General features: G+C 45.2%; 3 protein-coding genes across 8 annotated transcripts in view; 2 read left to right on the forward strand and 1 right to left on the reverse strand.

Annotated features, from left to right (window-relative positions):
* Positions 1–568: 568 nt before the first annotated feature.
* Positions 569–4,502, reverse strand: LOC134064444 (uncharacterized). 3 transcript variants are annotated; one of them, XM_062520368.1, is made up of 2 exons: positions 4,469–4,502; positions 569–1,433 (listed from the first exon to the last, which is right to left on the reverse strand). In XM_062520368.1, exon 2 carries the CDS (start codon positions 1,327–1,329, stop codon positions 682–684), a length of 648 nt encoding a protein of 215 aa, XP_062376352.1. In that variant the 5' UTR covers positions 1,330–1,433; positions 4,469–4,502; the 3' UTR covers positions 569–681. The 3 variants fall into 3 exon arrangements, with proteins under 3 accessions (XP_062376352.1, XP_062376351.1, XP_062376350.1); XM_062520367.1 differs by lacking the exon at positions 4,469–4,502 and adding an exon at positions 2,887–3,001 and having other exon boundaries at positions 569–1,422; XM_062520366.1 differs by lacking the exon at positions 4,469–4,502 and adding an exon at positions 1,800–2,136 and having other exon boundaries at positions 569–1,422.
* Positions 2,922–19,412, forward strand: sufu (suppressor of fused homolog (Drosophila)). 4 transcript variants are annotated; one of them, XM_062520361.1, is made up of 13 exons: positions 2,922–3,283; positions 4,016–4,150; positions 4,489–4,625; positions 7,214–7,356; positions 7,802–7,887; positions 8,440–8,512; positions 10,353–10,509; positions 10,857–10,959; positions 14,686–14,724; positions 15,312–15,446; positions 16,392–16,530; positions 17,221–17,289; positions 17,566–19,412. In XM_062520361.1, the coding sequence occupies exons 1-13, from the start codon at positions 3,132–3,134 to the stop codon at positions 17,653–17,655; spliced, it is 1,458 nt and encodes a 485-aa protein (XP_062376345.1). In that variant the 5' UTR covers positions 2,922–3,131; the 3' UTR covers positions 17,656–19,412. The 4 variants fall into 4 exon arrangements, with proteins under 4 accessions (XP_062376345.1, XP_062376346.1, XP_062376348.1 ...); XM_062520362.1 differs by having other exon boundaries at positions 15,315–15,446; XM_062520364.1 differs by lacking the exon at positions 14,686–14,724.
* Positions 19,413–20,955: 1,543 nt separating this feature from the next.
* Positions 20,956–27,395, forward strand: part of trim8a (tripartite motif containing 8a) — a 16,769-nt gene continuing 10,329 nt past the window's right edge. Inside the window, exon 1 of the mRNA XM_062520369.1 lies at positions 20,956–23,363. Coding sequence (XP_062376353.1) covers positions 22,791–23,363 — 573 coding nt within the window. The 5' untranslated portion in view covers positions 20,956–22,790. The remainder of the gene's footprint in view (positions 23,364–27,395) is intronic.

The following is a 27,395-nucleotide window of genomic DNA, read 5'->3' on the forward strand; positions in this document are numbered from 1 at the left end:
GATGTGTTGACCTTAAGAAATGTGTCAACTTGAAAGAATGCAAGTGGTAGAGGAGATCGGGCATGTTAGCAGCATGAATAATCTTTCTTCACTAAATGGAAAGGTGCTCTTTTGCTGTTGTCTTGACTGGATAAAAGTAATAAAGCACATTAAAGGGTCGTAGACAAATTAATAATTTGTCTGAGATCAGTCGTTCTGTCTGCCATGTACAAACTCAAGGAAGATATATGGAATATCCTGACTCTTTCTGTGGGTCAAAGGTTAGAAAGTTGAGTCTCCTGATTACTCATACCACATGGCTCCTCTTTCTTTCTGTTTCTCTTTCATTGTGTGTTCTGTCTCTGACAAACACACACACACACATACACACACACACACACACACACTCTTTCCTGTTAGATGATCTAATTCAAAAGCACAATGTTCTTAACTATATCCATTATCCACTCATATCACAATGTTTCAGCTGATGTTGGAGTCTATTTGTTTTCTAGATGAAAATTTGCGAAGGACACAATGACAAAAGCTTTGAAATATTTTCACAAATATTTATTTTGTTATTCTTTTCTTTGATCTTTTCCATTTCCACACACTGCACATCAGATAGACCTCACCTTGCTAACAAAAGTACTAATATAAAGTCTATGGATGTGACCACAAGTAAATCACATTAAATCATTACTACTTAAAACGCCTTGCTCTCTTCTTTTTTCTCTGCTCCACTATCACACTCACACTCTCCGCCCCAGGGCTCTCCATCTGACGCACCACTTTCTTCTCCACTCTGTACTCCTGTTCGCCCACCTGCGGGTCCCCGTGCACCACAAACTCTCCACCCTGGCAGCTGATGCTCACATCGGTCCGGGGGAAAGTGCCGTACATCCGTCGCAAGTCTTCCTTGACAAAGTTCGGAAGTTCCCTGCGGGGGCCATACACCCTCTCTAGCCTCCCCCACCGGAGTTCCCCCTTCAGGGTGAAGCCCTCCGGCCAGGGTGCTGCGGGGGCCTGGCTGTGGCTGGCTCTGGGGCTGGGTTTAACAGGGCCCAGTTTCTGGCTTGGTGATGGGTTCACAGATGGCTGGGACCATAAGAGATTGTTGTAATACCAGGGAGGGACGGACACCGGTACTGGCATTGATCCATAGAAGAAGTGTAAAGTCCGGCCAGTTGTTTCTGGAGGGCCGCAGGGACTTGCCACCACCCAACTCAGAGGCAGTTGAGGTGCGGGCGGGATCGGTGGGAGGAAGTGACTGGGCCAGTGTGTGTGATCGATCCCTGAGGAGAGCATGGTGTAGTATCTGTGGTATGGACACGGATGAAAATAATTCATGGTCTTCAGAGAAAACTTGATGTGCTGGACTGTGGAACCACACAGGGAGATAGATGGCAGCAAACCTCCTGAAAGCTCTTCTTCATCTAGATTCTAAAAGAAAACTGAACAAACGTTAGGTCAAATAATGAGAAGACAATATTACAGTTTTCTTCCTTTCACACAACATGACTTGGTGCACAGAGGGTTGAAGCGTTTAGTAATTATGGATCTTTGCTGGGAGTGTAACATGGTGACTACACAGCACAACAAACAAATAAATAGAATTCTGAGAGAATTAGTACCTAATTTCTGATGAATCCTTCTATTAATTCAAAATAGTTTCATCTGCCTACAGAAGATTTATGCTAATCGGGTTACAGAAAGCAGAACTTTACATAGCCTAGATACTTTTATAGTTCCACTTTGAATGTGCAACATATTATTTACAACCGTTCCTTCAAGTTCATGATGGATATAGATCCACTCACCTGCCCAGTTTACAAGTCTGAAGAACCGTTCAAGAAAGTTTCAAGTGAATTAAGTGTGTAAAGGTTTCCTGAGAAGACGACAGTGATCTCATTATGCCAAGCTGAAGAACAACAGGATGACACATCTTCAGTGTGTGTGTCTCAGCTCGTTTGAAATACAGTATCCAAGCAGCTGACAGAGAGCAAGCATTACAAACAAAAGCCTCATCTCAGAGGAAGGGAGGTGGGGACCATCTTATCAGTGATATATGGGTAGCCTATATAAAGAGGGAAAGCAGTTGGTCAATTATCAGTGCACATTAATGACACTTTCTACATTTCTTATAGTGAAAACTAGCTCTGGTCTCTAGTCAGCCTGTTTTGAGTCAGCGCATCTGTCTCCAGATCAGTTGAATTTGGGAGGAAATGACTTCAATTTGCTGATGTTTTAAAATCAACTTGAGGCCATTACCTGAAATCCCCAGTCCCATTGAGTAATTGTGTGTACACATTATATACAGTAGATGGCGACCTAATATCTCTGAGATTCAGCAACAGCCATAACTGAGATCCACTGCAAGTGATTTTACCACATGAAGTAGGGCCAGGAGGGGCAAGTCAGAACCTGATTATGTCATATATTAACAAAGTGGCAAGGCAGTAGCCTACTGTACACAAGATAAAGAATGAGCATAGTCAAATATTTTGTATCACTGAGCAATAGATTAACCTGATAATGAACAGAAGGTGTGTGAGTGTTTTCAGCCCACAAACATTAATTGTTTTAGCCTACCATGGAGTTATCTCAAATATCTGTGAATGTAACCAGGGGTGGCAGGTTGATTTTCTTTTTCCCTCTCCTCAAATTGGATATTTTCTCAATTTCATTTGAAACTCTATTCTGTGGGAAACATTGCAGATTTATTTAAGCATATCGCATTCTGAAGAGGTTTAATTTGTGCATAGGCCTATGTACATTGAAATGATTGAAATTGGATTGGGCTACTGTTACCAGATATCTTATTTACCACCCCTTCGTGTGACTAAAAGTTGATTGACAATCAGGCTGCCAATAGTATTACACTATGGAAAAAGCTGCTCAACTCACCGTTTCTATTGGGTAAACGTGCTGTCACTCAAAAGTAGTGCCGTGAGAGAGATAACAAACTGTGGAGGGGTTTCACGAGAACGGACAAAGGGGTCGTTCCCTTACAAACTTGGTCAAAAACCCAACTTGAAGAAGACATAAACAAAAACAATACAAGGGAACCCCTCTTGAATCGATAGACGGCTATTCCAGGTTATCTGGGTTTTCTCCCGGACTATCCTATCAGTTTGGAGTTGTGGTGTGGGATGGATGATATGCGGCCTACTAGCGGCGCGGCAGCCCACCTCGGGCTTGCGTCGCTATTCCCCACTGGTCTCCAAGCTGTGTATGCGGAATGCAGGCGCTTGTATCCCGACCAGGCCAACCCCTTGCAAGTTACAGCCATCGTTAAATACTGGTATGTGTCTGTGTTTTTGTTAATTTAATGTCGTGGCCATAGTTACTTGTGAAGGCAACATAGTTGGCAGTTGATATTGTAGCCGGAGAAAAACTTGCATGTAGTTTTAGCGTCATTGTTACTCTTTGCAAATTAGCTAACAAGTTGCAAGTTAGCCAGTTAGAAGGCTGCCCATATACATTGTATCACCTCGCTCCGATAACATTTGCTAGCTAGCTAGTGAAGTAGACTAAAGTTAGTATCTAACCTTAGGTAGGCCTATTAACATAATAAGTTTCCTAACTTTGTCCTCTCAGGCATCTAAGCTACGCTATAAGTTGGGTCACCAACTTTACAAACTTATGCTGCAACGTTAGTGGAGGGTACGTTAGTAGCCTACTTGAATTTCGTCAAACGTTGTAACAGTCCACTAACAGTGATGTTGCATCATTGCGATGCGCGAACAGATGTTTGCTGTTTAAATGTTCCACGACTGACCAAGCACAGCACAGCCTTTTCTGTGCAGCAGCCTACAGGCAAGTCACTCTGTTGTTGTGCGCCCCACCTTATTGGTTCAAAACTAATGTGATAGGCTATTATGAGTGAATCGTCATAGTAGACCTACTCACAAGTACACACAAATCCTCAGTTTACAGTTAGAGAATTGGCTATACCGACTGCAATGTGTTCCTGCTGTCTACCCTAATGACTGGTGATGACAGTGCCTCTGTTTCTGTTTCCCTCTGACAACAGGCTAGGTGGGCCGGACCCACTAGACTACATCAGTATGTACAGGAACATGGGCTGTGTGGCACAGGATGTCCAGGAGCACTGGCATTACATTAGTATGGGACTCAGTGACCTGTATGGAGACAACAGAGTCCATGAGTAAGGCCAACAAACCCATTGTCATAACACCATTCCAACATAACATGTTAACTGACTAGTCTGATGTGCGTGGTAAAATACTTGGAAGCTGTTATTGATTATGAATAGATCATGATGTTGTCTTAATAGACATTCATCTTAAATACTACTTCAAGTAAATTACTTTTAGATGTTTTACTGAATGGCGCATGTTTGTGTTACTTTTAGCCAAATGTACTGGTCAAAGAACAGTTGCATTACCTGTAACCACACCAAGTGTAGTTATCACCCTGTCAAGCTTGGACAGATTCCTATATATACCGTGTATGCCAAGTGTACCTGACATGGTGCTTCTGCAGGTTCTCGGGTCCTGATGGCCCCAGTGGTTTTGGCTTTGAGCTGACATTCAGACTGAAGAGGGAGGCTGGGGAGACGGCACCCCCCACCTGGCCCGCAGAGCTGATGCAGGGGCTGGCCCGATACGTCTTTCAGTCAGGTGAGGCACTGCACTGCAATATCTCATTATCAGTCTTGTCCTGCATTGGAGAGCGTGTGCAATGGTCCTAAATGGCCCTCCAGTTGTGTGGTTTTCTTCTCTTGCGAGTGAGGAAAGTTTGGAGAAATCACTAACCACTGAAAATTGATCAGATAAACACCTCAATTGTTAGAAAGAAAGAGGAGTACATCATTCCTATTCCAGTTTACAGTCAATCAATTGCCTGCTGTGTCTTCTCAATGAAAAGTAGGCAACAATGGCTAAGACGGCATTCATTTTTCAATCAGAATTGTTTAATCAGAATAACAAAATAACTGTTCGTGTAAAAATGTCTAGTGATTGGATGACAAGAGGTTGTGGCATTGAATGAGTGACTGAGAATACTGGCCAGCGGTTCTCACTGGAATAGGAAAAAGCTTTGTGGGTTGATATTTTGGGGGGGAAATTGTCTTTCTATATATAAAGATGCTCTATTTGCATCAAAGCCATTTGCTTAGTGAGGGGTGTGAAGGAAGTAACACGTCTGCGGGCACATGCCCAGAGTGCTGGCCTAGCCTCAAGCATTGTGGTGTCAGTTGTCACACTAAGCCAAGGCTCACCAGGATGTTAGATAGGACACAATTGGTACCGGTGTTGGCTTGACTTATTTTAAAAGTGCAGGCAGCGATTGACTTGTTTTAAAGGTGCAGTCAGTGATTGACTTGTTTTAAAGGTGCAGTCGGCGATTGTACGATTCAAGCCCTTAACACTTTTTGTCACGACCACTAGCTGCCCATTCCATGAGTACACTGTAAAATAATTGTCTCTGTAGGCAGCCCAGGCTCCAAAACTGGGCACAAAGAAAGTGGCGGCAGCCTGTCCCCCAAACAAAAATAAAAGCCTGCATGGAGTTTCTCTGGGAATTAAAGCAGAGATGAGCTACATCTCTGGTGTGTTTTGCTTGGTCCTTGGTTAGAATATAATTATAAATCTAAAAGTGAAATGCTGGTTCGAAAAACACAAACAAGTGTTTATTGTAAACCAAGTGGAAAACTGAGTATTGAGTCATTCTACAAATTGTAGTTGTGAATTGTCTTGCCAGAGTATTCCCAGGATATTGTCAAACCTGCTGTGATTGGTTTGACAATCTGTGATATTGTCAAACCTGCTGTTTTTTTTAGAACGTTAACCGTATCTCCTGCAAAGTGTGTGTGTGTTCCTCTCACTTCGATAAGTCTCCCTAAATCCACCAGCCGCCTGTAATGTACACAGTGGGGCTGGGGTGGCGTGGAGAGGGATGGAGAGCTCTCTCCTTGAGCTTCTCTTCTGGCCCCTGTCTGCAGTGCAGCTGGGGCCAATTTCCAATTTGAGCGTGGGTGGGCTACAGACCTCATATGAATGCAGAATTCCCAGTCTTCCCCTCCCTCAACCAAATACACACACACACACACACACACACACACACACACACACACACACACACACACACACACACACACACACACACACACACACACACACATACACATACACACACACATACTCATTCACACTATTATTGTTTCCCTCCCCAAGTCTGAAGCAAAAGTATGGCACCACCCAGACAGTTGGACTCTTCTTGTGTTATCAGTGTCCAGTCTAGGAAGGCCCAGGTTCTGTGGTTTAGCCTTGCTGCATGCTGAATCCCTCTCTGAAGCGAGCCTAACCACCAAGATTATATTCAGGACAGGTTTTGCATGTCTACTCCACTGTTTTGCAGGTCACTCATTTCTTTTTCTGATTAGCCTAAATAATTAGACTTGCAACTTTGAGTTGTTGGGAGTCCTGGATTTCCTGTGGAATCTGATTTCCTCCTTCGGGATGTTTCTCATAAGTAGTTTTTTGTCTCGAGTTTCTATTTAATCCACGTTAACTGAATCATTGGTCTGACAAATTGAGCAGCTCAACCGTTAGCGAAGAAAGATGCGCTGCTTTGAGGAGACGGCCTTGCTCCAGGTCTTTAGGCATTACTTGTGTTGAACATTGTCATTTCCACCAAACCATTCTTTGACTGCTTCATTCTGTTTTAGTGGTTTTAGGGGATTGCATGCAGATACGCATAACAAAACACAGTCCTGACAAAGTTCCAAACAATTACCGAGGGAACAGGGAGGACCCTCTCTGACCTTGCCAAGATTTGGATTGTTGCCAAATCCATTGGGCCACATCTTTGATCTGGTAATCTGAGCGGAGGGGTTCTCTTTGGGATGGGATTGAGGCCAGCCTGCGGCGCTGCCTGTGACCCCCAGAGAGACACTCCCAGGTGGGCCTCCTGCTGAGGGATTAGGAGCGTGAGAGAGGGGGAGCCACTAGGGGAGAATGACTCGCCCGGCCGGCCGGACCTCTCCTCTCCAGCGGTGCTCGTCTTGAAACATTCAGCTGGGTTTTTTGAGTGCCAGACAGTGCTGTGATTTGTGTTCAGGTGTTTTTTTTTTTTTGCAGAATGGATTGGGTATAGATTATTTTTCAATCCAGAAATAAGAAGAAAAGCAGTATGTGTGTGTGAAAGTCTGACCCTGCCTGTTGTGTGACCTCATGTTGTGTGTGTGTGTGTGTGTGTGTGTGTCCAGAAAACACGTTCTGCAGTGGCGACCACATCTCGTGGCACAGCCCCCTGGACAACAGCGAGTCTCGTATCCAGCACATGCTCCTGACCGAAGACCCCCAGATGCAACCCGTGCTCACTCCCTTTGGCCAAGTCAGCTTCCTCCAGGTCAGCTGCAAGAGACTGTGTGGGACATACACTTCCACATAGTTTTCCAAATATATATTTATTTTATGCAGTGAATGTTTTGTCCAAAACTGATTAAATGTAAATTTTTGTATTTCCATAAATGTGCAGTCACACTGTCCGATGACATTATCCTAAATTGTATAGATTCAAGAGAGGAAAAAAACAAAAGTAACACACTTTGCAAGCTCTCTATGCTGTGTGACGTTTCTACTTGAGACATTTTTCTGTTGCAATTTCTCTGATTGTGTGTGTGTGTGTGTGTGTGTGTGTGTGTGTGTGTGTGTGTGTGTGTGTGTGTGTGTGTGTGTGTGTGTGTGTGTGTGTGTGTGTGTGTGTGTGTGTGTGTGTGTGTGTGTGTGTGTGTGTGTGTGTGTGTGTGTGTGTGTGTGTGTGTGTGTGTGTGTGTGTGTGTGTGTCCGGTCAGATTGTGGGTGTATGTACAGAGGAGCTGCAGGCAGCACAGCAGTGGAACGGCCAGGGCATCTTGGATCTCCTGCGAGGGGTGCACGTGTGAGTATCGGGCCTGTTTAGAGGAAGGGCAGTGTGCATGTACAACATAAACAATGAGGCAGCCACACCAACTCACAGGGCTCGCTGTGTGCCTGTGCGCACGTCTGCTTGTGTCCTGCATTCAAGCAAGGGCTGTGGATTATGTTTAGGCTCGAGGGTGTGTGTGAGTGGGGGGTGGGCATGGGCAAGCACCACCAGACCACCCACATTTACTCTGCTCTCCAAGGCGTGTGTGTGAGAGACTGTGAGTGAGTGCGAGTGAGTGAGTGTGTGAGCAAGAGGAAGACAGAGTGTGTGTGTGTGCGTGTGCGCGTGCTTGTGCGCTTGCACTTTTGCTCTGGGCGTAGTGTATGTGTGTGTGTGTGTGTGCTTGCACTTTTGCTCTGGGTGTAATGTGCGTGTGTGCTGATGTGTGCAACTAGGAAAAGAGTAATGTCAGTCTCCACAACAAAGCTGTCTGTTGTGCTGTGTGACCGGGCCAAAGGAAGTCTGCTTTTAACCTGGCTTCCTATTAACCTAATGCAAACACCTCCCTCTCTCTCCTCCCCACAGGGCAGGGGGCCCATGGCTGGTCACAGACATGAGGAGAGGAGAGACGATATTTGAGATCGACCCACACCTACAAGTAAGGCTTTTTTAAAGTGCATTAAGCATCTCTGGTTCCTCTGATTGGAATAGCAAACATGGAGGTTGGGATCTCAGTCAGTGTTCTGGAAGGATAAACAGATTTGCCATTTCAGAAGGTTATGAGAACAGCCCCGTTTCTGTGTCTTGTCATTCACACATCTTGGATGTTATGCAGCTGGTCAGCTTTTGGTTGTGCTGGGAGGTGACCAGAGTTGTAAAAGTCCGTCTTCAGATGGGAAAAAGTCAAACCTGCCACATATTTGCTCCAACCATTTACTAAATCAGCTGAGTCTAATAAGCGCCACTCCTCAGCCAGATAGATGGGCTGATGAGTAAACTCCTCTGTGGTAGGACTTTTACTTTCTGAAGCTGGACTTGTACACCTCTGGGCGTAACACAGATGTGTTGTGGTGTGAAATACCTCCATCTGCTGGTGTGCACTATACATGGCCAGGTGTCACCTGATTGTCTAGCGTTTGTTTTTGCGAGCCAAAACAAATTGTGAGGCTGGATTTATGTACTATGAATGAGGTGACAATGATGTAGTAGCCTCTATGCCGTGTAGGATGATTATGTTCATAGCCAGATAATTTGTCGATTGTTTTCCTGATGAATTAATTCGTTGTTTGTTGTTGATGATGATGTCAATGTTGATGAGTTGACGATATGCATATGTATAATGTCAGCTGAGAACATCTGACATAGATATGGGTGTTTGTTAATGTAGGTCAGGGGTGTCAAACATGAGGCCCAGGGCCAGATCAGGCCTGCCAGCAGGTTTTATAAGGCTCCTCAGATGTTTTGGGTGAGAAGGAAAAATTAGAAGAGGAAAAGATATTCACATCCAGTTTTTAACAATGTTTTACAAACTGTAATAAGCAATATCTCTGTGATAGGATAAATTGATTAAACCTTAACACTACAAACCATCACTACAAACCATCCTTGGAAAGGAAGAAAATACTGACATGGAAGTAAGCTACTGTTCAAGAAAGAGCAGTATATGACAACAGTAGATGCTTCGTACTTGTTTGCTCATACGGGGGTATATTGAAAGAGCATATCATCAAACAACACTCTGATACCTTTGCAGAAAATGACCGTGACGGCCCCCACGAGGTTTCATTCCAAAAAATCCGGTCCACGGCCTAATGAGTTTGATACCCCTGATTTGATGCCCCTCTAGATTTCCTATGATGTATTTCAGGTGTTATTTTTGGTGTTGAGAAGTCATTTAGTAATCACTGAAAAATCAACACTTACAGACTGTTTTACACTTTGAAAGTAGTGTGATATTTTATATGTAGTGCTGTGTTTTTTTTTTTTTTATTGCAAGCCAACAGAAATCCAGTAGTTATTCATAGTCTGTCAGTGCTATACATGTTTTGCAAGAGAGAGAATAGAGGAAAGATTTTGATTATGATTTGAAGGATTGTCATATAATCTGTGGGCCAGATCGCCCACCTTTAGCGGATGTTGTAAATACCATACGTCATGGCATTTGAATGTGTCTGTTTCTTATGAATGTTTGTGTCATTTGGTGTCTGAGGTTTGTATGTCAGGGTTCCATATGTAAATTAGGGGAGAAATATGTGTAAGGTTGTTCTCTGTGTGTGTGCGTGTGCATGCGCGTGCATGTGTGACATTACCACATGAGGTGTGTGTGTGTGTGTGTGTGTGTGCGTGTGTGTGCGTATGTGTGTTTGACATTAGTACATGAGGTGTTTGTGTGTGTGTGTGTGTGTGTGCGCGCGTGTGTGTGTGCGCACGCGCATGTGACATTAGCACACAAGGACTGTGTATGTGATGTTCCTGTATGTGTGTGTGGCATTTCCTAGCAGGAGCGAGTGGAGAAGGGCATTGAGACGGACGGCTCCAACCTGAGTGGCGTGAGCGCCAAGTGTGTGTGGGACGACCTGAGTCGGCCGCCAGAGGACGAGGACGACAGCCGCAGCATCTGCATCGGCTCACAGCCCCGACGCCTCTCTGATAAAGGTGCCTTACACCCACACACACACTCCCCCAGCCTTGTCTTTTCTCATCTTTCTAATGCCCATCTGTTGTGCTTCTCCAGAATAATGATGCTTCTTTATCGTCATTGTGAATCGTTCTGTATGTTCCATGTTCTGCGTTGAATGTAATGTAGGTCATCGTGTATTTGCTTTTAAGGGTGGCCCTGTTCTGTCTGTGGTGGTGCTTGGAATAAGCTCTTTAAATACAGATGCCTGGGCACCCATTTACACCGGAACTAGCTTAGATGTAGCATGTGGAGTAATCTGAAGACCTATAAGCTGTTCCCTGACTATGTGTGTGTGTGTGTGTGTGTGTGTGTCTGTCCACAGACACAGAGCAGATCAGAGAAGCCTTGAGGAAAGGACTAGAGATCAACAGCAAGGCTGTTCTCCCGCCAATAGGTGGCCAAAGGCAGAACCACGATCGACCCCAGTGAGTTCTTTGCTTATGTCTATGGTTACATTGTCAGTAACATTGGTTTACTTCTTTCCCCATTTTGTTAAACAGGACAGCATTTCATTCACCACCCAGTGTAAGGTGAAGCACAGCAATTATGAGGGCATCGTAGCATGGATTGATATTAAACCATCTGCATTCATGAACGCCAAGCTGTGTAGCTCTGATATCACATCCTGTGTGTGTGTCCCACCCAAATGTCATTGAAGTTGGTCAATGACTCATTTGTCATATCTATTCCGTCATGTCCAGCACTGGAGTACAAACATGGTAGCATTTGTTTCTCCCGGCTAACAGGTTTATTCTGTTTGTGATCTGGCTCATATTAGGTCTACAGCCTACTAGCAAAGAAAAGGACTTTCTCATAGAGTATGTGGGGTGGTTCTCAGAAACTTCCTAATGCTGCTTCACTGTCTGAGGTCACAGGTGAGACAGGATTGGCTCTAAGTGTGCATAGGCGTGGGTAAGTGGATTGGCTGATTCTTCCCCTGTTAAAGTACTCAGCTCAGCTGCTTTGTGGTGATGCGGAAGTTAGGGATGGTGTCACCCAGTAGACTTCAAAGACAAGTTCAAAATGACGAGTTTACTTACTTACGTACTGATGTGAAAATAATCACTCAAAGTACAATAACAGTTGACGCTTTTGTTTATAGATTTTGCTAAGGGTTGATAAAGAATAAATATGCCGAACTCATTCATTTTAGGTCCTAAGAAGTGTACATATCTGTATAAGGGGGTGACAAATGGTTTTGTTAACCATGCAGTGGCAGCATCAACCGTTTGCCTTGAGAAAGTGTCCCTGGGGAGGGGAGCCAAGCTGCGTGGGGTCAGACGCAAGCTCCTCACGGTCGTCTGAGGGCTTCTGACCTTTGACCCCCGGCCAGCTGGTTTGGACAGACACATCATCCGTGTAGCGGAACAGTCTACCCTCATTATACGCTTACTCATCCCCCGCAGTTCTTATCAGGAGTCCAGCAGACCTAAGTAATAAGACCTCAGACGCAATAAATCAGGCAATGCAAGCACAGCACCCAGACCCCTCGTCCTCTTTCAGTTTCTTGAAGATCGTTCTGGAAACAGTTAGCCTCACCTTGTGGTCCTAGTCTCGCATTCGGCTATAATGAAATGTGTGGGTCCGTCAGTAGCACTTGAACAGCAGTGGTCGTTCCTACAGCACTAGTGGGTCATAGGTAGCCTGGAAAATCCAGACCCTGGTAATCTTTGAGATTAAGGGTCTGGCCAGGAATAATGTAATGGCCCAACTTGAGGGGCGGCACCAAGCATGCATTTGATCTCACGGCACACAATTGGATAACACTACGACCAATGTTTACTCTGACTGATCTCGGTCTTTGACCAGTGTTTACTGACTTTGAATGTTGCAGCGCTGTCGTCGTCAGTTTAGCTCGCCTCTGGCCCGTCTATGTCAGATACACCGATGTGATTGGTTTCCCCCGATGCCTAGGGTAAAAGTAAAAGGAACGTGCATCATTGCTCATTGCCAGAGTATCTTGCAGACACAATTCAAATTGTGCTCTCGCGAGAACTCTGGATTTTCAGGGTAGGTCATAGGGGGGAGTCAGAATAAATGGCCAAGAGCTCATCACTTCTTTCTGCTTTTGGCAGCTCTGCCCAAACATCTCGGCTGTGAGGATGACGTGTGTGCGCACGAGCGAGAGGAAAACGCTGACGCCTGCACTTTTGATCTCATTATACATTAATAACTCCGACTTATTAAAAACCCCTGTAGCTCCTGTGTGTGTGTGGGTGTGTGCGCGTATGTGGGGGTGAGGGTGAGAAAAAGAGAGATGCGTTAATTAAATTCCTCTGATTCGCCTGCTGTTTGTGTCGCAGACAGCAGTGAGACCACTACACACACACACTCACACACACACACACACACACACACACACACACACACACATATAGACTGTATCTCAGCCCTGAGATAGGCTCTTCCACTCCTCGTGTATTATGTGACTAGACCAGGGTCAGGCTGTGATTAATGCCACAGTTACCCCAAGAAACTTTATAATACCAGTCATGTTTGTAATTAAGTGTGTGTGTGTGTGTGTGTGTGTGTGTGTGTGTGTGTGTGTGTGTGTGTGTGTGTGTGTGTGTGTGTGTGTGTGTGTGTGTGTGTGTGTGTGTGTGTGTGTGTGTGTGTGTGTGTGTGTGTGTGGGTGTGGGTGGAGAGTTTGTATGTGCTTGCGTGCCTGTCTGTTTGTGGTTATTAAGATCTTCATCATAGATAGAGACCACTCTCTGTGTAGGGTCACTGACTGCAGAGATGTCATGTGATGGGTTTCGGGTTTAGTTAAGTATGCTGTTTTCTAGTGGCAAAGTATTGTGTGTGTGTGTGTTCCTGCATCTTTGTGTTTGGAGCTGGGCTCCATAAAGGTCTGTCTGGCAGCAGACTCGCAGTCCTCTCCTTTTCTCCCCCTATTGATCGCTCTCTGGAAGCCCCGTTTGCCTCAGCACAAGGTTGTGTGCGCATAATCCCTCTCCCCACCACACACACACACACTCACTCATTCACTCCCTGTGTCACGCAGCACGCACACACACACACACACACACACACACACAACTATCCTGTCCTCATCCCCACCTCCTACTCTCCCTGCTGGGATGTTGATCCTAGTGTGTCCTCCTTTGTCAGTGGCCAAGTTTCAACACACACACACACACACACACACACACACACACACTATCCTCAAACATACAGACACAGCTCCCCCATTCCACAATCAGCCCACTCTCCACCCTCACCGTGATGAAGATGGCTGCCACTGTGTATGAATCTGAAAACCATGGCGCTTTCTAATCCTCCAATCACATGTGAACTAGCTGTGGGTAGCCTCTAGGGATCCAGCTAATGGATGGTGGGTGTGTGTGTGTGTGTGTGTGTGTGTGTGTGTGTGTGTGTGTGTGTGTGTGTGTATTTGTGTGTATGTGTGTGTGTGTTTGAGAGTTGAAAGCCTACCGAACCTGAGTTATCGCTCCTCCGGTCATGTCTGCTGTGGAGGGATCTATCCAATTAGTGTCTGGATGGTGTTGGGGTGGAGAGAAAAGTAACAGCCTAGGCTGTGGAGACTGTGTGTGCCTATGTGTGAGTGTGTGTGTGTGTGTGTGTGTTTTTATTGTAATACTACAGAAAAATGACCAGAGGCTGATTGGGGTTATGTTTAGCAATTTCACGACAGAAAACACATGAGATATCTGGATTATATTAGGTACCTTTCCATTCCCAGCAACACAGAACGCGAATGCTAATTACAGTTTAAAGAACTGGAGCCTTTACTGTAAACCTGAGACTGAAGATCCTGCTGTGTTCTTTGATCCAGCCTCACCAGAACTATGGATCCCCGAGTGGGACATTTCAATGCAATTAATCAGCCCGCAACACCATCTCAGCAGCAACACGAATGTTACTTATTAGTAGTCTGTCTAATGAATCATGGTTTATAGTGGTCCACTCCACCTTTATAAAGGGAATGAGTGTAGTAGAAGGGCACATTCTGTGTTTGGCTGGTTATTTGTCCTGAGGTGTTCACTGAAGGCCAGCCCATTGATTGGTGTGTTGGCAGTAAAACAAAAACAAGGTTGGTTGCAATGAAAGCAATAGAGAATCTGTGAGCCTTTCTCTCTTTTTTTTTGTTCTTCACTGTGGTACAAACCTGCCCCCTAATTTCTCCATAGACAATCACTGGGACATTTGCAGACCCAGCAGGCTTCAAGGTAAGAAACGACCCAAAATAACCCAGTAAAACAAAAAATAAATGAAAGGTCACTGTGTTCCTTTCGCTTCACCCATCCTCATGTTCTCTTCTCATCACAGATCTGTTCAAGTAGTGTGTATACATATTAAGATTTGGCCATTTTATTGAGAATATATAAAAAACATGTGTTTGGTTCACATAGTCCTTGTAATGCAGATCTTGAACCCAAATGTAAGATAATACGCTCAAGCTTGAAGCAGAGAGACTGTAGACTAAGATGCTAGTGTTACATTCTTTTAGTGTGGATGTTTATCGGTGGTCCTGTGGTGTGGTAAGCTCTGTGTGTTAGATAACTGTGTTGTGTGTGGACACGGTTGAGGCCTGTGTGTGCTTCCCATGGTCCACTTGTCTGTTCAGGATGCTCATGTCCACACCCTTCTCTCTCACAACCACAAAGGGTTAATCCATTCCACGACCCTCGGGAGGTGCAAGGGCTTGTTTATAGGTTAATCATGGTGCGCTTCTCTCTCTCTCTTTTTACCCCTCTCCCTCCCTTTTCTCTCTTGTCTTTGTCATCCTCCTCTCCCACCCCCTCGTTCTCCCCAGAAGCCGTAAAGACAGCCTGGAGAGCGAGAGCTCGGCGGCCATCGTCCCTCACGAGCTGGTACGCACGCGGCAGCTAGAGAGCGTCCACCTCAAGTTCAACCAGGAGTCCGGCACACTCTTGCCCCTTTGCCTCAGGTACGACAACCTCCAAGGTCACCTTGAGCTCAGACCGTTGAGTAAACACCCACTGTACTACTGCCTAGAATATTACATTTCAGCCAGTCCCCTGAGGGACTCCACTTCTACAAGCCCACGGTTAGCCACGACACCTTGCAATGTCCAAAATATGCTATGCTTCATACAGTTGTGGTCATACGTTTACATATACATGCTAAAGTTGACCAAAAAGAGGTATAAAAAATCATCTTTTGGAAATTGAATTTGATGCCTGAATTAACAACACATAATGTATTGTAAATAAATAAATGTTTCTAAAAAATTATTTCAACAGTTATTTCATGGATCCAGGATACCATGCATCCTGATAAAGTTCCCTTGCCCTTTGGAATTAAAATAGCCCCACATAATCACATATCCTTCACCATACCCAGAGATTTGCATGGTGTTTTTTTCAGTTAGTCTATTAACTGGTTTGATTGGCCAATTTCCAAAAATAATTTTTATACCTCTTTTTAGTCACCATGACCACAACTGTAGGTGTACTGCTTTTTTATTTGTTAATTCCCTAACACTATGTGTACAACTGATGTATAGTGCTGGCATTCCATGTGAAAAACCAGGCTAGCGACTGTTTGACTGTAGCAGTGTGTGTGTGTGGAAGAGACGCGAGTCAGGAGTCCCCACAGAGAGGCCTTTGTTTCAAAACAGAGTGTGTGTACCGGGCCCTGCAGTGTGCTCCCTTGGCCACCTCCACCACAGCACTTTAGCCCAACTGTTCTCCCCTCCCATCAGATAAGCCCAGGCAGCCACAAACCCACTCAACAAAGGCCGTCCAGATAAACCCATGGTCACAGCTCACGAGCATTTATCACGATTTCATTCCTACGGTGTCAGCGGCGCGGCGCCTCTAACCCTCCCGTTCTCTCTCTCTCTCTCCTCCTACGTCTGCTTCCTCCGCAGGGGCCGGCTGCTTCACGGGAGGCACTTCACGTACAAGAGCATAAACGGAGACACGGCCATCACCTTTGTGTCGACCGGCGTGGAGGGAGCCTTCGCCACGGAGGAGCATCCGTATGCCGCGCACGGCCCCTGGCTGCAGGTCAAAACAATAGCGGTTCCCCGACATCCTCTTTGAATTTCTGCACTCGACTCTTATCCTTCTGTGTTTTTTTAAGAGATCCTGTCTCCAGGCTTTCATCTCAGTCCTCCCCCCCCCCACACACACCCAGTCCCTCATCCCAGCAAGCAATGTAGCTGTAAGTCTCGCAGGCGAGATGGAGGAAACGATGATTATCAGCCAAGTGGGATTCAGTATTATTAGTGTGGTGCTCCTGTGACTGGCTGGAACAGGAGTGGCGAATGGGGGTGGGTAGGGGGAGACGGTGGAGAAGCTTCAGGGTTCGTGGGATTCTGCCCTCTTACTTTCCTGTGGGGTTCGACAGCAGAGCTCGAGGCTATTAATGGCGCACTCGACACTAGAATTTAAGCAGTGGCTCCTCCAAGTCTCTCTTCCACTGACTTCACCGGTCATTTTGAAATGGGTATCTTTATATCTGTTTGTACATTCGCCGTCGGTCTCGGCATGGAGACTCGATCAATGACGTCTGTCTAAGTGTCAAGAACGTATCACAGGCTCAGACGATCACCGACAGCTAAACAAAAGAGTTGAAATCACTATCGGCCTGTATCTATTAATTGATTATGTCTGGTTGTGGAGGCTACCTGAGACACAGAGTAGGGTGTTATCAGATCTTAAGTGTTCACTGTGTGTGTGTGTGTGTGTGTGCAGATCCTACTCACAGAGGAGTTTGTGGAACAGATGCTGGGAGAGCTGCAGGATTTGAGCTCTCGCGAGGAGGTGGGATGTCTCTCTCTCTCTCTCCCTCTCTTTCTCTCTCTCCTCCGCCATTTCCCTTTCAAATGTTTTGCGTGGTGGTCGATGCATTTACAACTTTGATTTTCCTTTCAAATTAGTTATGCTTCACACGCTGCCACATACGTCAGGCACCATCTGTTTAAATATTTCATCAGGCAAAAAAATGTTTATTAAAAATCGTTGCCACAGCAAGATGAATGATTTTCTTTGCTTGTTTGCTCGGTCCAACTGGGATTAATGCTGTCTCCCCCGATACAGACCAAGCAGCCCAAGGAGTACAGCTGGCCGGAGAGGAAGCTGAAGATCTCTGTGCTGCCGGACTCGGCATTCGACAGCCCTCTGCAGTAGCCCTTCTTTCCTCCTGCCCCTCCTCTTCCTCTGTATTGCCCTTGGGGCATCTACCCATCATCTCCTGAGGCCTTCTTAACCCCCCACCCCAATCCAACCTACCCACTCCAAACCTGCCTCTGCCCTCTGGCTATGGCTGCTCTGCAGCTGTTGGTATTACAAGAGGACAGGTTTCATACAGGGGCTCTACATCCCTCACTCTCTCCTCCCCACGCACACACACCCTTTCACCTCCCCTCAGCTGTTATGCCTCTGGCTGCATGAACATTGCTGCGTATTCGGACCCCCCGTCCCCCCTTCCCCCCGTGTCTCAGAGTGTGTGTCTTGTAGGAAGGGATAAATGTGCAAGAGTGGATCCATTCTAATGCTGGACTGCCTGTAGATTGGAGCATTGAGTAATTGCTTTTATAAAGGAAAGAAAACTCACAGGATCCACCCCAAGTCTCAAGTTAAAAACACTACTTAACCATCATAATGTATCAGATGGCATGAAACGTTAATTATGAACGTTTTTTAATGTGTTTCTGTGTTTGTGTGTGATTTTTTTTTTTTTTTTTAATGCAAATGTCATGTAACTGTTCCAGAGTCCTACCCAGTCCTTGAAGTGCAAAACTAAATCACTGATTGGTCAGCCTTTGCAGTCTAAGAAGTTACATATCCTGGAATGAAATTGAGTGCTTTTGGTCCCTGGTCACATTCCATATAGCATAGGGAAGAGTTTTGTCATGTAACAGTGTGTCTGAATGTACTGACAGTATTAGTGAAATTCATTGACGGATGTTTTTTTATTTGTCCCCAATTCCTATTTTTGCATCATGCCAAAGGTGTTAAGACGGATATTAATAAGGTATATTTAATAAATGGTAACAGCAATGTTAGGATTGTACGCCATGGTAAACTACTCCAATGCTAGTTACATTAGTGCTTCTAAATGTAGACCACAGTCCAGGTTGTCAAATCTTGTGCCTTCAAGACATGGTTAAGAAATTAAATGATGTTTTCCTATTTTTATACAATCATGTAGTTTGGATACATACTGTACCAGTTACCTTGACCTTAAAAGATGTTTTTGAGGGTACAGATTGTTATGGTTGTAATTTTCTATTGCCACAAAGGGACTCTGGTTAAGGGAGGGGGGAGCGAATCCTTTGTTTACATTAAAGAATCTTTCTTTGCAAGGATCCTTAGCTGCTCCAACAGGATTCCACTGGCATGAGAGAATCATAATTCCTCTGCATCCATAAAAGCATAAATCAGACGTTATGAGAGTACCTGAATTCCTAGCATGAAGATGTGCGTCACTGTTTAGGTGTCCCCCAATATGGCAGTGGCCTTGCTGTGGGACCAAGTCTTGGTATCTGAGTTACTTTGGTGCCTGCATAGCTGTACCAAAGTCAGTATTTGCCCATTGCTAATTAATCTCCTGTTACATGACATATGACAATGTGAGCAACGAAATGCTAAAGCAATGTTTCATGATAAATTTGTCTGCATTATACAAACTACAGTGCTTTGGTCTGAATCAATCATTGCATTCCGTGCCTTTTTGTAATGAGACGAAACAAAGGGCTTGTGGGCACAATATTCACTAAATATTCGTATGGTTATGTCGGTCAAAAAATACTGTTCTGAGTTTTAGATGTTTTTTTTTTTCAACAGAAAAAAAATAAGTATACTGTTTTTATGTCAAAACACCAACTGTTTGTAATCCTAAAGTGCATTATTTACAGAAAATAAAAATAAAACAATTGTTTCAATATGTGGTGACATGATTGCACAGCACAGTTCACCGTGAGGAAATGCAGGTACAGAAAATAGGGGGATGTTCTGATGTTGGGATGATCATCTTTTCTCTTCAGTGTTGGGTGGCTCCTGTCAAACACGTGGCCTACATCGTCTCAGGCTCAGCTTGTCCCGTCAGCCCGAGAATACCAGCCATGCTGAGGTCTTAATTAGTCTGTGACTCAGACCTTCACAAGGAAATGTGAGACTGATGGAGGGAATGCGAGGCTTCAAGAAGAGAGAAGTAGAAGCCAATAGAGTTACCATAATCCTACATTGACAGAGTTATTCATTTGAATTATGGGTAAGCTTACACAGCCAAAAAACAATATTTCCTCCAAACTCACTATTCTCAAAAATGACAACTATCAAGGTCATACTGTGTTTTAGTTAGCCTCTAAGCTGTCCAGTAGGGCCTAGGGAATAGGCATTAAACACGTCAAGCCACCTGCTGAAATTCCGCTGGCAAAGGCTGTGTGGGGCAAGGGAACAGGGCCAGCCACAGCCAGTGGGCATGAGAACGCTTCTCTTTGAGGAAATGTGCGTCACAAGGCAGGAAAGGTTTTACTATCCCAAGTCTGCTTTTGAGACCCAAAGCACACAGGCCAGGCTAGCCTCCAACACCATTAATCTGGGCAGGTGGCCCTCGTGATCTTCATATGAACAAAGCAAGAGTTGACAGTAAATACCTTAAATTGCCATACAATGGACTGAGAAAACATTGTGTGTGCCATATCTGGCGTCACAGCATTGAGGGGAAACCTTCACTAACACACGTGAGCGCGTGGCATGGTCCGGTCCCGACCAACTGGACTTACCCTTTTAAATTTCCAGCTGCTCTGAACTCTAAATTGTATCACAGAGTGTGGGTGTCACTTTCCTCAAGAATTCAGACTGCCCTTCTTCATTGCAACCTTATTAATGCTGCTCATAAGCGCTGCTGATCTTGCCTGAAAGAAATGTCTAATGTTCTCAGGCTTATGGGCCTACATTCGATTCTATAAATGAAAAACACTAGAGCACATTATGTGGCCTATAATATATAGACTAATAAATCATACCACCATTTGTTTGATTGATGTCATTTTGCCACATTTTGCCTGTATCAGATGCGTGGCTTAGCCTACTGAAACGGTTTATAAAAAAAACACCGGGGGTGATGCACTAATCACACTTTTAACAATGTTTTAAAATAGCATAGCCTACACCTCTCACAATTTAGTTTACTCTATGTTGGGCATTATTTATCAAAGTAACATCTCCTTTATCTCTAGTAAATACCTCAATATCCTTGTTTATCACGGCACCATTTTCATTTTATCTGAAGGAGAACAAAGAGGTTTAATAGATGCAGCGAATACGAATTCCAGTTCGCCTATTCTGAAAAGAAGAGCCGATGCATTCCCCTTTTAAGTTAAACCCCGCCCCGTTTAGCCATCAACTCCTCCCGGTTTAATGTATCAAGTCTGTGACGGGTCACGTGATTCGCAGAAGGGGGGAGTAAATGTGAGATGTGTTCTGAGCCGAGTTGCAGTCCTATGCCTGCATTCCTCACATCAAGGATTTCGCTTGCAAGAATATAGGCCTATATATCATAAATAATAACACGGACACCGAGTGGAATACAGCTCCCTGCGCTTGATTTCCAAAGGATTTTAACTCCGGACGAACTACCCTGGACTGACCAAGCAAAGTCGTCTGTCGATCTACATTTTCTGGGAATATAGCTGAATTGAGAGCATACAAATGAGGTAGAGAAAATAAATAGCCTAGATACGTCGTTTTTATCCGCTTTAAACGAGGAAAACAAGATGGCTGATGACAGCAAGCGACAACAAGGTTAAAACGACATCGTCCCCTTTAAGAACTAGAAAGCCTGCTTTGATATATAAACATTTTAAGCTCCCCAGTTGAAGAGAATATATGCATGACATTACGTTGCTGGCTATTTTTAATTGAAAACGAATACAAATCTCTTCAGTCCGGGGACCAGTGGACCGTCGACATGGCAAGAATTAGTGTTTCGGAAATTTCTTACATCGCAAATGAGGGCAGATAGTTAAGAGCGAAATAAAGATAGCGAGGTAAGGTGAGAGCGATCTGATTCAAGAGGGCGAAAATAGAAAACTAGTAGCTATCTATATGAAACCTTTTTCATACAAGATTTACCCAAAGATCTAGTCTACGTGTGGTTTACGCCTGTAACGTTACCCTAATCCACTTTGTTCTTGTTTTCCCAAGTGACTTCCTTGTGTTTTCTCAAATATAAAATACATATCTTTATTTAAACCATAAAACAGACACTTTCTAGTGTAAGGTTTACGGCGATGAATTAACCATTGTGATAAGTAGAAGTGAGGGTAGAGGTTAAGATGCCTTGAGAAAAAAAGAACACATTTATTCGCGATTGTAAGTGTTTTGTGGGTTACAAAGCTATCTGCCCACTGAAAGCTAGTTTAGCCCATTAGGTACAGGAACGCAGTGAAGACCAATCGTATTCGGGATCAGTCAGACGAAAGGTAGCCTACTTTTAAAGTCACTTTTATACGCTGGGAAGATACCTTTACCCAGAATGACGTCAGAGATAAGGGAATACAGGTTTTTATATCAGTGGAGGGAGTGTCGCCATTAATTTTTGAGAACTGACTATGCATTTTGTTAACTTCTATACACTGGGTTTCTTCTCTCAAGGAAGACATCAGAGCACTGGGGACTCATCAGTATTTTCCACGTATAGCCAAGAAAAATGATGGCAACGTGAAAAAGATATCCGAAGCCTAGCTCTGAAGAATAATCACATAGCATTGATTTTGTATGTCTATATTTTACAGCGTGGCGACGAACATGTGACGAGAGACTGCTGGTACAATTCCTTAATAGAGGACTCATTCGAATGGAAGGGACTGTAGCAGTTTGACAGATGTGGCCATTTCTTGATCACAACCTAGTCGCCAGAATGCAAATAAAGGGCAACGAAGTTGGTCAGTTTAGTATACTTAGACGTTCAAAGCATTACTATAGCTTTTCAACCAAATCGATGTGCTAGCACTGCAATAACAGAGACTACGCAATTGGATTGGAAAACCTGATTCTAGCTCGCTCCTGCGGAATTAGATTGCTGTTAACTTGTTTGTGATAAGCGTGGAAGGGACGCCAGTCTGGTTGTTTATGGAATCAAATGTTTATACAGTCTTGTGTGTCTGTGTGGTTTCACAAGCCACATACCATAGCTTCGCGATTTTAAGGAGAAACATGCACAACTGAACCACTTCTTCCGAACAAGACATTCAGGAGTGTTTCAATAGCTAGCCAAACTGTTCTCTGTGACTCCACTCACCACTGAACCCGTCATCATGGCGGAGAACTGGAAAAACTGCTTCGAGGAGGAACTTATTTGTCCCATCTGTTTGCATGTGTTCGTGGAACCTATACAGCTGCCTTGTAAACACAACTTTTGCCGGGGATGCATAAGTGAGGCCTGGGCCAAAGACACGGGTATGGTGAGGTGCCCGGAGTGCAACCACGCCTACAATCAGAAGCCAAATCTGGAGAAAAACATCAAACTGACGAACATTGTGGAGAAGTTCAACGCACTTAATGTTGACAAAACTCCAGCGATACTTCAGTGTATCCTATGTCGGCGAGGACCGCCTCTTCCTGCACAGAAAGTTTGTCTCCGCTGCAACGCACCTTGCTGCCAGTCCCACGTCCAAACGCATCTCCAACAGCCCTCTCCCAATCCCGGGCATTTGCTAGTTGAGGCCGAGGATGTGCAGGCCTGGAGCTGCCCTCAACACGATGAATACAGACTCTATCACTGCGAGGTCGAACAGGTGGCCGTCTGCCAGTATTGCTGCTTCTCCAGATGCGCTCCCAACCATGGACATGCCGTATGCGACGTGGAAGTTCGTCGCAATGACATAAGGGTGAGTGATTGGTCAAAGTATAACCTTCTTTCAAAGAAGCAGAAATCTAGTCACACTGAAAGACATATGCCTTTAAGAGTTCAGTCGGACAGCTTTAATAAAACGAAACATGTTGAATACGGAAATATTTCCTGTGATGCATAAAACCGATTTGCAGGTGAAAAACGCACCTTTTTGTTTGGTTGACCTCAGTTTATAGACATCACTCCAGGTATCAGCATCACAGAGGTAGCTCAGGGATGCAAGTTATTGCAAATCAGATGTCTTATGATGATTTGTTAATATGCATTTTTTTATACTGACAAAAATCATAGTGCTCAGTGAAAAGTGCAAAATGCAACACATTAGATGGCATTGGTAGCTATCATTTATCAGTCATCCGAATACACATTTTGTGTGTGTTTTTTTTATTTTTGAATACAGTCGTCTATTTAGTCATACAATAGAAGCGTTGATGCCTTGAAGAGCTCTTAGACTTTTAAATTTGGGCATGAAAAGGCTTCCCCCCAGGCCCATGACCTGACCCATGAACCCTCAGTGCTGAGGCCCGCCTTCACATAACCCTCTGCCAAGACTGGCAACGGTTTCCATTGGACTAGTCAGTAAGACATGAGCGTGTCAGGGCCAGAGCATTAAGTCAACATGGAAGTGACGCCACAGGGATAGCTATATTCATGTGCTGCCAGATAGAATTTACACGTGCACACACACCACACCAAATATAGACCTCTGAACACACCCAGTCAGTTCCGGCCAGCACAGTATGCTCACTTTTAAATTCCTCTAGTGCTGCCCTTAGACTTTTCTCCAGAGCCGTAATGTCAATTTAACCCGTTCACTCCACTAACTAACGAAAAACCTAAACGTCTTGAAGGGGAACCCTGTTGTTTTGTGTTTGTTTTCGAACGTCGTCACTGGCATACACGCACACTGATGATGAGGTGTTGCGGGCTCTTATTGCCTCTTATCGGCTGTCCTTCATACAACATTAGGTCTCGATATCCAGATGAGAAAGAGGGAGAGAGAGGGGTAAGCGGAGTCCGTGGCCGAGGGAGGGAGAGGCTGGTCCGGGTAGTGTGGGAGTGAGATTGCATGGTGCTGCTCCAGCTGCCTGCAGGGAGAATAATGAGCTGTTGTGAGGTGCTGGGCTGCCGAGCTTGGCCGGGACAGTGCCTGTGCATGCGTGGAGGAATGCTCCTCAGATGGCCAATGTGTCACGGCTGTGGAGGAGACCAGGCCATGGACGGGGCGCTCCAGGGAGGGTCAGGCCCCCTCTGCCCACAGCTGCTGCTTAAAACACACACACACACACACACACACACTCACACTTACTCACTTATGCATACACACCCTGTGCTTTTCTCCTCGTTCGTAATGGCTCCAGGAAAGAGTGACTGGAGCCATTTTTGAGGTAGAGCTGTCCTCCACCTCACACACATTACCCACCCACCCACTCCACACCCCTACTAGAGGTCCCCCCTCCCCTCTCTCCCTGAGAGGAGGGCAGCAGGGACTCCTGGCCATGGCTCATGCCTCCCCTCCCCAAGAAAGCAGGAAGGGTGTGACCCCAGTTGCCTCAGTCTTCCGCCCCCAACAGAAGCGCCCTCTTTCCCCCTCTGGGCAGCGCTGACGATGAGATCATGGGAGTCAGAGAGGAGGAAGTGGCCCTTGTGGCGCTTAGCCTCCCCCTCGTCCACTGCTAAATCACTCTATCTCCTCTGTCTCGTTCTCCCTTTTCATCTCTCTCTCTCTCTCTCTCTCTCTCCTCTTCGCTCACTCTCTCTTTCTCGCCAGCTGTATTGGGAGGAAGTCCAGACGAGTGTCATGAAGGAAGGCGTCTTGCCTGTGTCTTCACTTGTGAGGCGTTGCTCTCACTTGCCCACTTTCATCTTTCCTACATTCAAATATAGCTCGTAATCCTCCGAACATACCACGGTTCATTTTCACTGCATGTTGAGGACGTTTCTTCATACCACAGCTCTGGATAGGGACCCATTTCATCATATCAGTGGTGTGTAATTGTGGCAAAGGTTGAGTTGGTTTGAGATGTCAGCAAGCCTAGGCATTACCTCTCAGCAGTTTTATAGTTTTTTTTGTTGTTGTTGCTCATTGAAGGGTTTTCGAAACAAGAACTGTCAGATGATCTCGATGGAGAAGCGCAGTGTTGAATACAGAGTGATGACATCAGATTTCAGGAATTGCTGTCAAGTTATCATGAAAGAGACACTGTTCACTGTGCGTTGCCTGTTCTGGCATTCGGCTGGAGCCGCGAGGCCTTTGGCCAACCTTAGGGCGTCACTATCCAGAATAGGACGGGGTGGGCAAGTCATCATTCAACTATTTATTCTCTATGTCTGTCTTTTCTCTCTCTCTCTCTCTCTCCCTCTGCTTTAATCAAGATGAAGGTAGGCTTTGAGAGAGAGGCACATGTTCTCTGGATGGACTGTGCCGTTTCCGTCTATTTTCGACACAAAGAGCAAAAAGGAGGAGGGAGGAAAGGCGGGGGGAGGGCTGTCTGGGTTTTTTTTGGGGGGGGGGGGGGGTGGAGGGCAAAAGGCCAGGGCACAAATGAGGAAGATGCAAAAGAGAAGTCAGGGAGTGCAGGCGGGTTCAGGGCACCAGGGCCTTGTCCCCTCATCAGCCTTACATGCCGCCACTGGCGCTTTCAAACTCTCCTCCTCCATGATGGGAACGAGCCCAGGCCAAGCCGCTACCGCAGCTAATGCTAGGTCATAGTTAGCGCTGCTAATACTGCAACTCTCTAGCTGCCCCTTTCATCTTTGTATTTTAGTGTCAGTACCCATTTCAGGCACATGTACCTTACATCCCTCTAGGAAAAGGGATTTCACAGTTTTTTTTTGTTTTGTTTTGTTTTCATGAAGTGAAAGGTGTCGCAGAGAAGCTCTCAATAGGAATAAAGAAATTTGTCACAGCCGAGAACAGAGGATATTTTAAAAACCCTCAAAAGGATTCTACAAAGGATTCATCTTCAGAAGAGTCAGACGTTTAACCTCTAAGGGTTCTTACTGAGGAACAAGCCATGAAACCTCAGAGATTCTGGATCTCACCCTGTTTTGAGAGAATGAACTGATGTAAAGCACTGATACACTAACATACTTCGACATGTTTATTGTATTTGTGCAGGCTGTGTCTTATAACTGCATTAGCTGAGACATGTATTCTACATTCTCTTTCTGATCTGATATGCAGTTATTGGGGAAGAAGGACTGTTGCTAGAATTTTGCATGGCCACAGGGAGACGGTCTGATTGTAAATTTGCTTTCAGCACAGGCTCCTCTGTCTAGCATCAATATCCATTCTTTTGCCTGCTGGCCTGTTTGATGCCACACACACACGCTCATCCATGCACATTTTCACACAAATACACATTCAGACCAGAGCCTAATTGGTAGTGCTGATCCGCATGTGCATCCCAGGGGAGAGGGGGCCCTGCCCTTTTTGTGAGTCAACCCCTTTCTGATCTCCACCAAAGGAAAAGGCTGCAGCTTGTAAGCCAGTTTAGATGTTCACAGGACTGGAATGGGCACCCCCCCCCCCCCCCCCCTCCCCTTTCCAAGTCCCAGTTTGTGTGCTCGCAGCTAAGTGTAAAATTATTCAGCGAAAGATTCCCCTCCCCTTCGTCTTTTTTTTATTTATTTTTTTATGCGTACATATGTGCAGAGCCTGTGAGTATGTGGAAGCACGCCTTGTTCTGACGAAGCTATACAGGCATGTGAAAAGTGGTGGCGAATAAAGGAGGCCGAATAAAAAGAAAGGGGTAGACACTCCTTTCTCCAGTGAAGCACCCTTGAGCTTTTTAGTAAGTCAGTAAATTTCATTTTGATGATGCATGACCTTTTGTCTTTGCTCTAAATGCTCGTGGGTGGATTTTGAGTCGCTGAGCGGTCCCTGACAAATTGCAGATATAAATCAGGTTTTTCCAGCGCCGGGTTGTGAAATTCACAGGCCCCGGCTCCTCTGCCTTCTGCGGTGAAATCAGCCTCAGCTGGCCCCTCTTCCAGTGCTCCAGTT

The sequence above is a fragment of the Sardina pilchardus genome, chromosome 18 (genome assembly GCF_963854185.1).
Source record: "Sardina pilchardus chromosome 18, fSarPil1.1, whole genome shotgun sequence".
NCBI lineage: Eukaryota > Metazoa > Chordata > Actinopteri > Clupeiformes > Clupeidae > Sardina > Sardina pilchardus.